A 16,057-nucleotide genomic window follows, 5' to 3' on the forward strand; every position below is an offset into this window, starting at 1 on the left:
ACTTACCATTATCAAAATAGATAACAGTTGAGTTTCTGGAGACACTTGGATCAAAGTTGGCCATCAGTGGAGCGATGTACTGTGTTGCTGTGAGCATCCGATGGACGACATCTCCAGTATAAATAAAACCTGTCCATATCGGCAAAAAGAAAAAAAAAGAAAAAAAAATATTTTCTGAAAACAGTTTAAATATGATTACACAATGATTTATTGCTACTTTGCTTGTAATAATGTGATTATATTATCTATGTAAAGGGTTTCATACGCAGTACAGCACTTTTTTTCCATATTTCTGTGCTGCAGGTGCAGTTGTGTAATACCACAGGGCTGTTTCTGGTTGTGTTCCCTGCTCTCTCTCTCGAGTCATCATCAGTCATCTAGTGTGTGCTAATGAGGACAGGACGGCGTCAAAAATTGGTTTTGTTACTTTTTAAAGGCAAAACAAACCCGAGCTGCATGTTTAAAAGCCTTTAAACATAGTTATTAATGGACTCCATTAAAAGCATAAAACAGCTGCTATTCATCACTACTGGAGAAGACTTTGCTGAGATGACAACAAAATCCAGGAGGGTCCTTGTTTCTCTGCCGGCTGGAAAGTTTGGCAAAGTCAGCATTATTCAACCATTCCTTTCAGGTAAGCTTTTGCTCTGATTACGCCGATTACCTTAAAGCATTTCTTAAAGAAAGACTTGCTGATTTAAATAGAACAAAGACAAATGTCAACATTTGGGTTAAATGTTGACGTACTGCATGTGTCAGACAATTTATCCAAGGATAAACTTGGCTTAAAAAGAAGATTCTAACTGAACTGCAGCTGATAAACTGGGAGTTTCATTTTTTTTGCAAGATCTTCATGGTAGAGGCATTGATCTTCCTAATGTGTAATTTTTTATCAACAGGCCCAATTTACATTTTCAACCTTTTATTTGATACATTTGGTCACTCTTAATAGTGTGCATACCCAGCCAATGATAAATCACTTCTAAACCTTCCACATTTGCAACATGTTTAATGTACAATTCAGCTGAAAAACCAATGAAAGGCTAATAAAACTGAGCTGGTTGCACAGTTTTGCGCACTTCTAGCATCTCATGATTTAATTTCAACATTCAGACTTCTTTGGCAGAAGTTTTCCTGCATCTCACATCTCGATTTGACAATATTTGCCCTCTCCGCCTTGCAAAAATTCTCTAAATCTCTCCGATTGTGAGGACATGTCTTGTCCACAGCCATCTTTAGGCGACTGCAAATATTCTCTGTCAGATTTAGTTCCGGACTCTGGCTAAGCCACCCTCTAGATGTTAAGTTTCTTCTCAAAATGTCCCATTTTTTGTTGTTTCGATTAGTTGTAGCTGGTGAATTTTTTTGTTGTTGTCAAAATATAGTGAAGTCCAGACCCATCAACGCTCACTCCATGCGAAAATGTAGCTCCTCATATGTGGTGGGCGGGCTGTAAAAACACATCTCTCAGTGAAAACCACATACGGAGCATGCTGTGAGGGGAATCAATCTTTCCCCAAAGACCTTGGATAAAAAGTGCTGTCAGCAGCGAGAGGCGGAGAAGAAACATCTGACTTGATTTAGCTGTGTAACGATAACGCGTGAAAAAACAGTGAGTGGGGGTAAAAAAGAGAGCATCCTACAGAGATACCCTGGTTACATTTAGTTTTTCCTCTTTTTACAAGCTATACTGTTCCTTGACATACATTAGCGTTCACTGGACAGTGAATGAGGAGGAGGCTGGCTGTGTGAGCAGAGATTACAGACGCTTGGAGATCCACTGGTGTACCAGTAATCAGTAGAAGGGGTGTAAAGAGGTCTCGCTGTATTAAAACGCCACTGAATTTATCATCTGTGAAGTTTGGAGTCGCAAAGGCAATTCTACTAAAACCTAATAAAAATATGCACATTTTCCAAATATGCAGAGAGTTAAAGTATCTAAAAAGCAAAAAGAAATAATTTCGGTTATCCTAACTGACCTAAAATTATATATAAGCTTTTTTTTTATTTATTGCCAGAAAACTATTAAAAACAGTTCCATCTGGGGCTGCATAGTTGGAAGCACTGTTGCAAGAGGTCCTGGGTTCAAATCCCAGCCTGGGGTCTTTCTGCAGGGACTTTGCATATTCTCTTTGTACATGTGTGGATTCTCTCCGGGTACTCTGGCTTCCTCTCACAGTCCAGAAACATGACATATGTTGGGTCAATTGCCCTTATACTGCAAAAAGAGAACTCAAAGTAAGTAAAATTTTCTTGAAATTTGTGCATTTTTCCTTGATTTGAGAAGGTAAATAAGACTATTTGCCAATGGAATAAGACGTTTGCACTTAAAATAGGAACAATTCGTCTCCATCATCTTATTTAAAGTGCAGAATATCTAATTATCTTATTTTAGGGGTAAAAATACTCATTCCATTGGCAAATGGTCTTGTTTAGCTGTTCAAATCAAGGAAAAATATACTAATTTCAAGAAAAGTTTACTTACTTTTAGTTTCCTTTTTGCAGTGTAGGTGTGAGTGTGTGCATGGTTTCTGGCCCTGTGTGTCTCTGTGTTGTCATGTGATGGACAGGCAACCTGTCCAGGGTGTACCCCGCCTCTCGCCCAATGACCGCTGGAGATAGACACCAGCATCTCTGTAGCTCTGCACGGATAAACGGTTATAGACAATGAATGGATGGATTCAGCTGTAGGTACAGTCTGACCGTTTTGCAGCAACAAAATGGAGGTAAACTAGTTTTTATTTTCCCTTTTGTAACCAAGTCTCCTGTCTGATTGTCTCGTGAACTGGATGTGACGATCCATTCCCTAATCTTTGCATGAAATAAGTTGCAAAAAGCAGCTGCGGAAAGCACTGCAGCACAGCCAACAGAAGCAAACACTAATATCATAACAAATGATTGCAAATGGAGAAAACTGATTTGTTGTCTGCCTGCTTTTAAGACTAATCTTAAAACTTTCCTTTCTGACAAAGCTTATAACTAGAGTGGCTCATGTTACTCTGAGCTACTTTTATAGTTTTACTGCTATAGGCTTAGGCTACTGGAGGATATCAGGGTCTAATTTTCTCACTCTATAGAGTTCTACTGTTCTTCAATTATGCATTATGTGTTGTCATTTCTGCTTTAACTTTCTGTTCTCTCTCTTATATCTTCATAGTAGGTACACCTGGTCTGGCGTTCTGTTAACTGTGACATCATCCAGAGAAGACGGCTCACCCGCTACTACCATCTAATGTAGAACAGATTACTAGATCAATGTGTGCTCCTGTGCTTTTTGTCTGTCTTGTTGTGTCTCTGTTCTGTCTTCTGTAACCCCGAGTCGGTCGAGGCAGATGGCCGTTCATACTGAGCCCGGTTCTGCCGGAGGTTTTCCTTCCCGTTAATGGGGAGTTTTTCTTTCCACTGTCGCTTCATGCTTGCTCAGTATGAGGGATTGCTGCAAAGCCATGGACAATGCAGACGACTCTCCCTGTGGCTCTACGCTTCCCCAGGAGTGAATGCTGCTTGTCGGGACTTTGATGCAATCAACTGGTTTCCTTATATAGGACATTTTTGACCAATCTGTATAATATGATTGAACTTGACTTTGTAAAGTGCCTTGAGATGATATGTTTCATGATTTGGCGCTAGATAAATACAATTAAATTGAATTGCTTTGATGAAACAGCTTAAACTGGACAATTAAAAAGCTGACTGTCAGATCCATTTTTATCTTGTTTTTTAACTCAGCCCTGAGGATGGTTGGTGCTGTTTTTAATTTCTCCATCAGAAAAAGGTTCAAACGGCCCTCGACAAAAAACCCCACAACCCACACAAACGCGACTGGAAACATGAAGCCCAGAATGAAAGGCTTTTATTTGTGTTGCCGCTTCTGCTTTCCACCAGCCTGCAAACACAACACAGACAGTCTAAAGAAAATCAGACACCCTCTCAATACGCTAAAGAGCTGAGGGCTGCAGGCCGCTCAATAGAGAGTCTATTCATTCATTACAGTTGTCACTATAACCAGAAGGAGACTGGACAGGGAAGGAGAGCAATCAGGGGCAGCAACAGATGGAGAGACGTGAGTAATGGAGAGAAGCCTGAACCTGACTTTTTTTTTTTTTTCCCCTGACTGTGTTTATGTGTTCTCCTTTCAAAAGTGAGCTGAACTGCATATCTCCAAGGGGGGGGAAAAAAACAAAAAAACCATGAGCTGGAACGATCAGAACCAGCAGACTACAAGCTTTACTTCATTGGACAACATGTTTAGACAAGCTCTTTGTTCTCGTTTCATTTACGAGACGGTTTCTGTTTATCGCAGCTGTTTTCGAGGCCGACGAAGGTCCAGGACGGGATCGGCACGCACGCCCGCCCCCCCCCACCTTTTATTTAGTCTTCTGGCTTTAAGTGACATAGCTGCGAGGGGTTTGTCTAAATCAAACGTCTCCTTTCATTGTTTTGTATTCCTTTTATCGTTGCTGACTGCGTGTAGCCGCTTCTGTCAGCCCCTCAGATCCCGGGACATGAAGAAGTTCATGATCCAAAAACTCTGTTAGGGATTAAATAGTAAAATGAGCCCGAGAGAAACTGGAAGGCAGCAGATGGTCAGTGACTTTAGATGACCTGAAAAAGTGTGTGAGGAGACTAATATTGTTTCTGATTAACTTTGAAGAACACTGACTGGAGAAAAAGCTCCTGAATACCCTTGAACGTGTCGCTGTTTAACGGGAACAGAACTTTTGTCTTTATAAAGAGCACGGCTGGTTGTAAAATCAAAGGTTTTGTCGTTGCCAGCTGTACCCGACACAAAACGCCCGGCGAAACATTCGCAAACCTTAAAACCTTTTCATATTTGTTCAGTTCTTTTCTTGACTTTAAGATTTGTTGCGTTATATTCTGCACCTAAGAGTTTATTTAGGGATTTATTTTTTCCTCTCAGACTGCAGTAGTTCTCTGTCGCTTTAGTTCCCGTTTCGTTTTAAAACTCGTCTTTCCTTAACGTCTACGTTTTATTCATTTCATGATTTTCTGCTGACGGTTTCCGAGTTTCTTTGTCTCCTTTTGGTTAGAATCTGGATTCCTCTATATGTTTTGTTCTGTTTGTTGTTTTGGTTTCTTTTGTCTTTGTTCCTGGGTTTTGCCGTTAGTCATTTAGGCTTAGTCCACACGTAGCCAGATATCTGGGAAAACAGATAAACGTACGATTATTTCTGAAAACTCCAACCAAAATGGAGAATTGAAATAAAAATTAATTATTATGATTATGTGTCTGCCTGTGTACCTGGCAAAATCGAGTTGTAGAGTCACGGTCTGCAACAAATGCTGCGGCTCTGATGTCAGACGTTTAACCATTGTTATTTACTTGGTCATGAAGTGGAGGAAAAACGAACGCTATCATAGGAGGTGCTGATTTATTTATTTTTACATCGGCTCAGACGCTTTTTGCTTGTTTGTTTTAAACAAGCCCAACTACTCCAATACCTTCAAGTGCAAATGAGAAAATGCGCTTGGAGGCTGTATTACACCAACTCTCCTTCCCAATATGGAGAAACCAAATGGCTGTTTTAAAGGATTCTGATTGGCTGACATGGGTTTTAGCTTTGCAGTACACTGACCCCTATGCGTTTTGGCATAACGACGCTCAGTGGCGTGTTTGTGTGGGTTTGCGTGGATGAAACCTGTCTGAAAACGATCCTGTGTGTATGATGTGTGTGTGGGGGAGATATTTGTTTTGATAAAGATCCGTTTACGTGTGCACGGGGCAGTAGTTTCGCTCAGCTGTCAGAGTCCTGCTCATCACAGCTGCAGCAGTTAATCCTCGACTTGTTTGTTTCGTCTTTGGTCTTTCCAGCCCGTGGTCAGATCCTCCGTTTGTGTAAGTCAAGTTTCAGCTATCCTGGCTAACTCCTTGCGCTTCACTTTTGAATTCAGAATTTTTCCCTGGACAATGTTTATTTGTAAATTTTTTAATTTTCCTTTACTTTAATCTGCCAGCCTCCTCCTTTAATGTCAGATCCTACACTACATTATTTTGCATCATACATTATATTATATGATGACATGGTTTCCAAAAGGTTTTTTTTTTTTTTTTTTTTTTTTTTTTTTTTAAACCAAATAGAAATCTGAAGACTGCATCCAGTGTCAGAGGTTTTTCTGGTAAAATTGTGCCGTGTAACTGCTTTATGTCCAGCCATGAGCAGCTCTCCCACAGATTTTCTGGTGCAATTCTGCCAAGAAAACGTTCACTATGGCATCTTCCATCATGTAGTGTGACTATATTATATATTATCCAGTGTCCGGTATAATTGTGGAAGTATGACAGCGTGTGTGTGGGGCTTAACAAGTTTTCCACCAGGATTTAATTCTTCTGTATTCAGTTTGATCCATCTACCCATTAATGAAGAAAATAATCTTCACAGTATGATGCTACTGCTACCATGTCTCCTTGTGGAGATGGTGTGTTCAGAGAAATCTGCAGTGTTATTTTTGCTCCACAGCCAGCATTATGCAGTCTTCTCCTGGCTTTCTTTTTGTAACTCGTCCTTAAAAGGCCAGATTTGTGAAGTGACTAATGGTTATGCTGTCAACAGGCTCTCGCACCCGGGCTATTACACTGTGCAGCTCCTCCAGAGATACCTTCGCCTCTTTTTTCACTGATGAATGCTCCTGTCCAACCAGTAAATTCATGTCGACTTCTGATGTTTTAGTAGTTTTGCCATGGTGCCATAATCTTTGCACTGTCAAATGATGGATTTAAAGGGTGATCTGTGAGATGTTCAAAGCTTGGAACAATGTTTTCTATCCTAACCCTGCTTTAAACCTTCTCCCTGAGCTGTACCCCCTGTTACTTGGTCTTTGTGATGTTTGTTCACTAATGTTGTCTTAAAAAGAAAAAAAAAAAACAACAACTTCAGAAGGCTTCCCGGAACAGCTGGATTTTTATTGAGATTATATTAAAACCAGGTGGACTTTATTCACTAACTGCATCCGATGGCAAATGGTTATACTTGATTTTTTTTTTAGGCCGATCAGACTGAAGAAGGCAAAATACATATGCAAGCTGCATTTTTTCAGCTTTTTATTTATAAGAAATTTGAAATCCATGTGTCGTTTTCTTTTCCTTTCACTTTGTCTTGGCCTATAGTTGAAACGAGTCTGTAGAAAACATGTGAAAAAATTCATGGGGGACGAACACGTAGCGGTTTGGTTTCTCCCATGGAGGAGTCTGAGCAGTCCTCGCTGCATCGGACCGCACATACAACGCCGCTTAGCTTTGGTTTTGGTGTTCGGTCTTTGGAATTAACTAGTTTAACTAGTTTGAGAAAACGATTCTGAGTTTCACAGAGACTTCTGACACACATGGAATGACAATGTTTTTGCGTCTCTCTCTTTTCTCCTATTAGAAGCGGTGTTGTTTTTTTTCCTCCCTTGCTGGTTTTGCTGGCCGATTTAACAAACACCCAGTTCGGATAACCACATCCCTGGGGTGGTTTTCCGACGTGCTTGTGTTCCTTTTGTTTCTCCTCTGTAACAAAGGGAATTTTGGGCCACCTGATAACGCAGAGTTCTTACAACAGAGTTGTTGTCCCTGTAGATTATCTAAATTAAAAGACTGAGAGTTTGCACAAACATCTATTTTGAAATTGGGTGTTTTTAACCAAATGATCCATCTTCTCATCCTAATCTCATCAAGTCTACCTTTAAATATTTGACATTAATATGTATTTATTGTCATTTCTACACCCTGCTGGTTCTCCTTTCACATCAAAATAGCTATTTTTTTCCTAACCAGCACACACATCTACGTATTAGAGTAAAAATGTGCTGCTTTGTATTTCAAGATTTTCAAGTATGTAAACATGAAGTGGATCCGAGGCGTTTGAAAAGGCCACACGCCAAAAGCAAGGTTATGGCTGAGTCTGTTACTCTGTTTGCGAGTTCTTGGCTCCTGAACTGTTTAGAAAGAAGATAAACTAATGGGGAGCAGCAATTGTGACACCTCCTTTCCCTTTTTAGCCTAAAACCCAGACTATGAGCCAAGCTCTCAGGTTTGACAGTGCGGTTTAAAACTTTCCTTCTCATAAAGCTAGTTATAGAGGTTTACGTAAATCTGACCTAGCTCTGCTGCTACAGGATCATGTTACTGTTAGCTGTGATATATTTCCCTCTCTCATCTGTTTTCTCTTACAACTCTCCAGTTGTGCAATTTCAATTATCGCTGCCATGCACTTTACCTTTGTCTTTCCACACAGAACGTAATGCCAGCTCAGTGCTTCTCGGTTGAGCTGTGCCTCTTATCTGGAGTAAGACAGCGGTAAAACTAATGTTGCTATTTACTATATGTTTGTGTGTGGTTCTTTTTTTTGTCTCTCCATCCTGTTCTCTAAACCCCAAGTCATCACATCCATCATCCTGAAATCCTTGCTCGGGGTGATGGATTATCGCAAGGTCAACTGGATGGGTTTCCTGACAAACAGCTTTTTTTTTTTTTTTTTTTTTAACCAATTGGGAATACCACATCAACTGGTATAACTGTATTCTTATAAATGTGGTGGCATGTCACTGGATTTGAATCTCACTATGTGACAAAAATGAGTTAATTGAGTTGTGACTTTGGACAGGATTGGACTCTATAAAGCTGGATAGAAACTGGAGTTTCTTGTTGCGTAGAGAATGCCTTTAGGAGATATTTGTTGGTGAATATAAATACACTGAGCGAAAAGTGGAGTTATAATCACTGTTCTCTTTTTTTTTCAGATGAAAAAAAATCTTGTGAAAAAAACGGATTATTTAAGTAAAACCAGGAGTTGCTGAAAGGAATGAAGGAGGAAAAAAAAAATCACAGAGTGGTGAGAGGATGACTGATAGAGGGATGTGAGAGGAACCCGTCTCAGAGACAAAACCCCCGAGGCCTGTGAGAGGAAGATAGCTCCCTCCTCCTCCTCCTCCAATTGCTTGGTGTCGCCTCTCCATCTCTGTCTGGAGGAATGCAAATTGGTGTTATCGCCTCCCTGCTAGCAGGGCCTGTGCCCACCCTCCCAGAGCATCTCCAAAAACCCGCTTCCAGAGATTTAAGCGAGATGATAATGACGATAAGAGCCGCGACAAATCATTTCTATATTATTTCAGAGAAAGCCAGCCCTGCATCTCTGGAATAGTTGGGTAAAAGCTGGGCTTCGGGCTTTGATGCGATAATATCTGGCGGGGGCGTTTGCGGTCTTGCTGTCAGGACTCAAGTGGAAAATTGCTTTGCACACTGCGGTGAACACAACTGCTGCGTCGCGTTCCCGCGCCCGCACACCGTCTGATACCCCCACGTCCGCATCCGAGGCTACCAGGGTGCGACTTGGCAGAGCGATTGCCGTTTCCAGCCCAAAAACCACGGGTCTGCTTTCTCCTCCGGCTGCGTCTGGGGAAGAGAGAGGCTGGTGCTGAATGTTGGGAGCGGTTTGTTTTTGGTCTAGCAGACTATCCCACGGAGGTGAGAGACTCAAAGAGTCTCCTATCGGGCCGGGCGCTTGGATGGCTGACAGCTGTTAGCGGATTCGTTGCGTGATCTGTGCCAAACGAGACACTTCAGTCCCGACGCTTCTAATTTAGTTTCCCCAAAGGCGGCATTTTGGGATGCATAGTTCAACCCAGACATTTTATGAAAAGAAGACGCTTTTTCTTAGTGTCTAATATTGAATCGGATGAAACTTTTCTTCTTCTAGAAAATAATTCTGTTTGCTGGATGCCAGATAGTGAGAGAGATTTTTTTTTAAAACTTTCCTCAAAATGAGAAGCTTACAGATTTTCTCAACGCTTGTCAGCCATCCCTTTAAAACTGCATTACCTGGGTCCAACATTTTGGGACTCCTTCTCAAGCTTTTCACAACAATTTGCTGGTATACAGGACTGTCTCAGAAAATTTGAATATTGTGATAAAGTTCTTTATTTTCTGTAATGCAATTAAAAAACATGAAATGTCATACATTCTGGATTCATTACAAATCAACTGAAATATCGCAAGCCTTTTATTGTTTTAATATCGCTGATTATGGCGTTCAGCTGAAGAAAACTCAAAAATCCTATCTCAAAATATTAGAATATTTCCTCAGACCAAGTAAAAAAAAAATATATAACAGCCAAACAAAATCAAACATTTGAAAATGTCCATTAATGCACTCAGTACTTGGTTGGGAATCCTTTTGCACAGATTACTGCATCAATGCGGCGTGGCATGGAGGCAATCAGCCTGTGGCATTGCTGAGGTGTTATGGATGCCCAGGATGCTTCAATAGCGGCCTTTAGCTCATTTGCATTGTTGGGTCTGGTCTCTTTCAGCTTCTTCTTCACAATACCCCACAAATTCTCTATGGGGTTCAGGTCAGGGGAATTGGCAGGCCAATCAAGGACAGTAATGCCATGGTCAGTACACCAGTTACTGTGAGAATCTTATGTCGTCTCTTAACCACTACCATACTTGTGATTTAGTTTACTGAACCAAGCTGAGTGTTTTTCAAGGCTCAGGAAACCCTGCAGTGTTTTGAGTTAATTAGACGATTCAAGTGATTAGTTGAATAGCCTACTAGTATACTTTTTCACGATATTCTAATATTTTGAGATAGGATATTTAGGTTTCTTAAGCTGTAAGCCATAATCAGCAATATTAAAACAATAAAAGGCTTGCGATATTTAAGTTGATTTGTAATGAATCCAGAATGTATGACATTTCATATTTTTTAATTGCATTACAGAAAATAAAGAACTTTATCACAATATTCTAATTTTCTGAGACAGTCCTGTATAAAGAACCTGTACAGCTGGGTCATGTTTGTAGAACTCCTTTTCAGCACTGCAGAAAGACTTTCTGCTGGACTGAGATTAGGGATTAGTGGTCACTCCAAAAAAAATAGTTGGACTTCAAACACTTTGCAAAAACTTTGATCTTATGTACATTTCTTTAGGACAAATTTGTGTAGAAGATTCAACTTCTTGGCCGATGTCTTGAGATCCCGCCCCTGGTGCAGCAAAACACCCATAAAACATGGCGTAGCCACCTGAATACTTAATTGCGTAACTTTCTCAGGCTCACAGGGCATGTCTGTGAGCCTGGTCTTTCTCCCCAAGTGGATTTACAAACTATAATCTGTTTTTTCATGTTGTTGGTGTTAATGGCTTCTTCCTCGCCAAGTTTCCTTCCAGCTCACGGCTCTTCTCGCCCTGAATAATGACACTCTTTTAAGGCTTCAGCCAGCAGCTCCACAAGGTTATTTTTTTTGTTTTTTTTGCATCTGGGAATTATACGCAAATTTCTCAACAAACAAGTGGACCTCAGGGACGCGTAACCCATGTCCTCCCTGGACGTTATGATGACTGAACATCTCATAGCAGACGAAGAATTTGAATAATTGTATCCAACGATAAAAAAATTTGTGGAAATCCACACATATTTTTTTTCTTGATATCTTTCCTGATTTATTTTGTTTGCCACCCCCTGCAAAAAAAATTAAAAATTAAAAAATTAAATAAAATAAATGTCACAAAAGGTAAACAGTATTTGAGGCGTTGCCTTGAAATTAATCTTGTTCCTCCGTTTAACTCAAATATTGCAAATTAACCAGATTAGAACAGAATCATTTTTTTAGCTTCCTAAATTTATTTTAAGTCATAAGTTTTAACATATGGGGCCTCTGAATATAAAATAAGATTAAGTTTTATAATACTTACTGATCCCCCCCCCCCCCTCAAAAATAAATAAATAAAGTAAAATAAAAGTTTAGTCAGATTTAATGTCTGAGTCAATGAAAAAGAACAGCTATGTGGGTTTTTCACAGTAAATATCTGGTTTCAACGCAGCAGTTTAGGCAGATAGTGAAGCACAAGCTTGCTTCTGAACTCCACATTAATTTGATAAATCTCCCAATAACCCCGTCCTAAACCTCACAGCAATAAAAAAAAGCACAGTCTACACTCTAACATGCCAAACTCAGACTTGGTCCAACAATTACAGACATAACTACTACTGAGAGAGCAGATTCCAACTTACCACCAGTTGCCACAGTGATTTCACGCAGGAGATGTCCGTAAAACGGGAAATCGAAGGACAGATTAACTCTCTGTGAGTGGAAAAAACAGACAGATGGCTCAGGTCAGGAAGGAACAGAAAATCCAAGAAGAGACGCTTTTTTTATCTTAAAAACCAGCAGAGAATAGAGATCAGAGAAACTGGGAACAGTAAATAAAGAGGAGTCTTGTTTTTTTTTACTGCACAGATTCAGAATATAAATGATGACCTTCGCCACACATTTCTCAAGATAATAGAAGAAAAAAAAAAAAAAACCAGACAAATCTTGGCAGTAAAATGCTTTTTTATTTTGGTTCCCAGAGAAGTAAAGTGTATTTATTAATAAGGCTGCAGGCTGTAAAGTCTTTTAAAACTGAAGGAGGCTAACTTTATGTAATCTTTTAAAAACTGCTTCTTCAAGTCCCAATAAATTAATTTAAAGACTTGTATATGAATTTTGCAACACAAAGTTAGTCAACATTAATTAAAGTTAATTAACAGTTAAATAACATCTTACAATCAATTTACAAAATAACTAAGTTAGGTAAAATATAAGGAAATATAACTTTCTCAAATAATGTAGGTGTTGTTTTTTTTGTACTAGCATGTGACTGCAACACTTTTCCATATGAATTACCGGACTTTAACGTCTTCTTACACAGTTTAAACTCAGCTTTACACTTCCCAGCCACTTTTGCAGGTACGCCTTGTTTAGGTTTAGGCCTTTCTTTTCCCTATAGAACACCTTAGAGCTTCACGAGACAGATTCATCAAGGTGTTGGAAGTATTCCTCAGAGATTTATATTAATATTGATAGGAAAACATCATGCAGTTGCTGCACACCAGTCAGCTGCACATTCACATTCAGAAGCTCCTGCTCTACCAAAACCGCTGAAGTGCTCTGTTGTTAGACTTATAGTTTCTCTAACATGACACTGAGTTCACTGTCCTCCTCCACATTCATATGTTTGAGTCGATCTGAGCTTTGTGACATGTTGTACCATCCTGCTGGAAGTATCCATCAAAAGGTGGGTGCTTATAAAGATATAGACGAGGTCAGCAACAATGCTCAGGAAAAAAAAAAATGGGTAAAAAGGGGAGCGTAGGAGGCAAAGACAATGTCCCCACGCTCCATTACATCACCACCAGCCTCAGCCGCTGGTACAAAGCAGGATGGATCCATGCTTTCATATTCTTTACACCAAATTCTGACTGTACCATGTGAGCACAGCAGCGGAGATCCAGACCCATCAGATAAAGCAGCGTTTTTCCATCCTGTCGATGACCAATTTTCAGGATGCAGTGTGAACCGTAACCTCAGGCATTTCTTTTTTTTCCCCTGCAGTTTTGTCAAGGGTGCCCTATTGACAAGCCGCAACTGTTTCCAACGCCGTTTCGTCTTAATCTAATGCTGTTTAAGATTTATATTAGCAGCTGTGAAGTATACGTTTAGATGTTTTCCTGTTTGTCAAAAGCAAGGAACAGAGCAGCTGTTCACCTTTTGAATAGAGTTAAAGGAAATCCCGCAACTTTTGACTGGTCGGTCATTTAAGAAATATTTTTTTAACTAATAATTTTTGAATAATTTGGGGAAACTTACCAGATTTCTCATTCCTCTTTACTTAAGTGCATACATATGTGCTATTCGCTACGTTTCCTCTATGCTCTTGGCAGGATGGCGCTCGCATACCACGGTTTTATGGCTGCATCATTTCGTCCATACACAGAATATGGCACAGTAATTGCCAGAGGCGATCGAGGAGATTGGCAGCCGCAACTAATACTGCAACTACGGAGCCCTGCATTAGTAATCTTGTGGTAAACCGCCTTAAATCTTGCAAACCGTGCAATCAATTCCACAGCTTAACTTCCCTGCAGTCCTCCGACGGAGCTGATCTCCGTTGTGTTTTGTTTTCGGACCTTATCAGCCAAGTTTTTTTTCCCCCTCCGCATCTGGGCCAGCGTTCTGGCAGCCAGCGGGTCTGGAAAGGAGCATGTTCTGCTGAGCTTTGAAGCAGCTTCTCAGGACTTCCACTGCACATCCACAATGAACTATTTGTTGACCGTGTTTTACCCGCTGACACGGCGCCATGGATAATTCCAGCACAGATGGGTTTTCTCTTCTAGTTGAACGAGTTAAGGTTTGCATGCGTCCTTTGTGACTGTCGGGTGAATCAGGAGATTTACTGAATTGTCGAACTGAGCCAAAATCGGAGAGTAATCCAATATTGTTCATAAGTCTTCTTTTAGCAGGAATGTCTCATCCCCGGTATGAAAAAAATCTCTCCCTAGTCTGCATTAACCTGACTCAAGCCAGATGTATCTCGTTCCGCCTAGCTCCACTCATCCATCTAGGACAGATCCATAGGAATGGCGTTTCAGAAGGCTGGGCCTTATCAAAAATCCTTGCATATGATTGGATAAGCCACTTGTCTGTCATCTTTATCGACGTGCTATTTCAAGCACTCACACCGAAGCTAACCCGTGACGCTAATGAGAGCGACGCAGGAAAAAAAACAACTACTTTTTTTTTAATGTGTTTGCGGCTCTAGTGGCACGCGTTTTATTGACAGTGAGCTGACAGGAAGAGGGGAAGACAGGCGGCAAAGCGCCGCGGGTCGGAGTCGATCCCGGGCCGACCGCGTCGAGGACTAAAGGCCTCCTAATATGGTTAGCGCTAACAGCTAACCGCTCCGGGGCGCGTCTGCGTCCGCTGGGGACGTGCTCCGGAAAACAAAACTTGCCAAATTCGGTCGGGAGAAGGGCGAAAACATGGTTTCCACCAACAGAAGCCTTCAGAGCCGTTCTCTGATGTTCTTTTAATGAAACAATATTAGGTAGATTGGACAACACGGAAGAAATAGCAGCATCAATGTTAACGCTTGCTTCCTCGACGAGCCGCCATTGCTGTCAAAACAGTCTCACGTCACGGTCGCGTCTCCACTACGTCACATCTATGAAATTCCAGCCCTGCGTCCTGATTGGCCAGACCATAAAATTGGTTGGAGAAATCACTTTCTATGAGTGATGTCACAGATGTATGTGAGTGGAGCTAGGCAGAGCAACGTACGCCTGGCATGAGTCAGGTTAAGTCTGCATGGCTCAATCCTTTGTTAGCTGACTGAAAGCAGGGGAGCAGAATGCACAATTAGGGATCACTCAGGTTACTTCCTCTCTCCCTGCTGTCATGCTGCTCCGTTTCCCTGGTCGGCTGTTCCTGCCTTAAGTGACTTTATCAGTATGCGGCTCACGTGGGTCACCTGCCTGCACCGACCTGGAAGCCGGGCGTCTTTAAACACGGCTGCAGAGAGGGTTTTAAACAGCATGGAGATTTTTGATCCCAAACTCATCTTACCTTGACAGTTTTGTTTGTGTTGTAGTGTCAGCATATGTCTGCTCAACAAAGGTTTTCGCAAAGAAAGAAGGATGTGAATGGTAAAAACTTCGCTCTGTTTTAACGCTAGGTGACGCTTCTAAAGCCCAAAAAAGCGATTCCTGCCGGAAGTGTTACTAAACCTGATTTCCAGGTGATTAAACAAAGAAAACCTAAATGTTTTTTTGAGCGTCGCATATATATCATTTTCAAAATTAACATTGCAAAAACACCATGAAAAGCCTTTTGAAAATATAGGAGAAGCTTCACACTTTTTAGATCCAAATCTTGAGTGCAACAAATCTGGATTTAATCCGCTGAAGCATATCTGTTCCGTAAAGGGAACTGTGGGTAAAGCATGGAGGTAATAAAAAGTGACAACAATTTTTATTACCTCTGTTACGCGTGGACATTTTCTCACCTGACAACATCGGAAAAAGACGTGTGGTAAGTTGCTGGAAAGGTATGACTCTTTATTTTCCAAGGATGCCAGCTATGAGGGGCGGACCAAGTACATATCTGTGTCCTGAAGTATTAATTCGGAAGAGTCCGCCATAGAGTCCGCCATGTTTGATAGACCTTAAAATGGCAACTATAACCGGTAGTATTTGTGAAAAAACAACTTTATTTTTAGAAACATTAAAGGCTTATCC

At 40.8% G+C, this 16,057-nt stretch overlaps 1 protein-coding gene across 1 annotated transcript in view; it reads right to left on the minus strand.

Moving 5' to 3' along the window:
* Positions 1–16,057, minus strand: part of plxdc2 (plexin domain containing 2) — a 136,360-nt gene that overhangs the window by 49,546 nt on the left and 70,757 nt on the right. The window contains exons 4-5 of the mRNA XM_036125709.1: positions 12,014–12,083; positions 7–129 (exon numbers count right to left, since the gene is read on the minus strand). Of these exons, the coding sequence (XP_035981602.1) occupies positions 7–129; positions 12,014–12,083 (193 nt within the window). The remainder of the gene's footprint in view (positions 1–6; positions 130–12,013; positions 12,084–16,057) is intronic.

The sequence above is a fragment of the Fundulus heteroclitus genome, chromosome 21 (genome assembly GCF_011125445.2).
Source record: "Fundulus heteroclitus isolate FHET01 chromosome 21, MU-UCD_Fhet_4.1, whole genome shotgun sequence".
Taxonomy (NCBI): Eukaryota; Metazoa; Chordata; class Actinopteri; order Cyprinodontiformes; family Fundulidae; genus Fundulus; species Fundulus heteroclitus.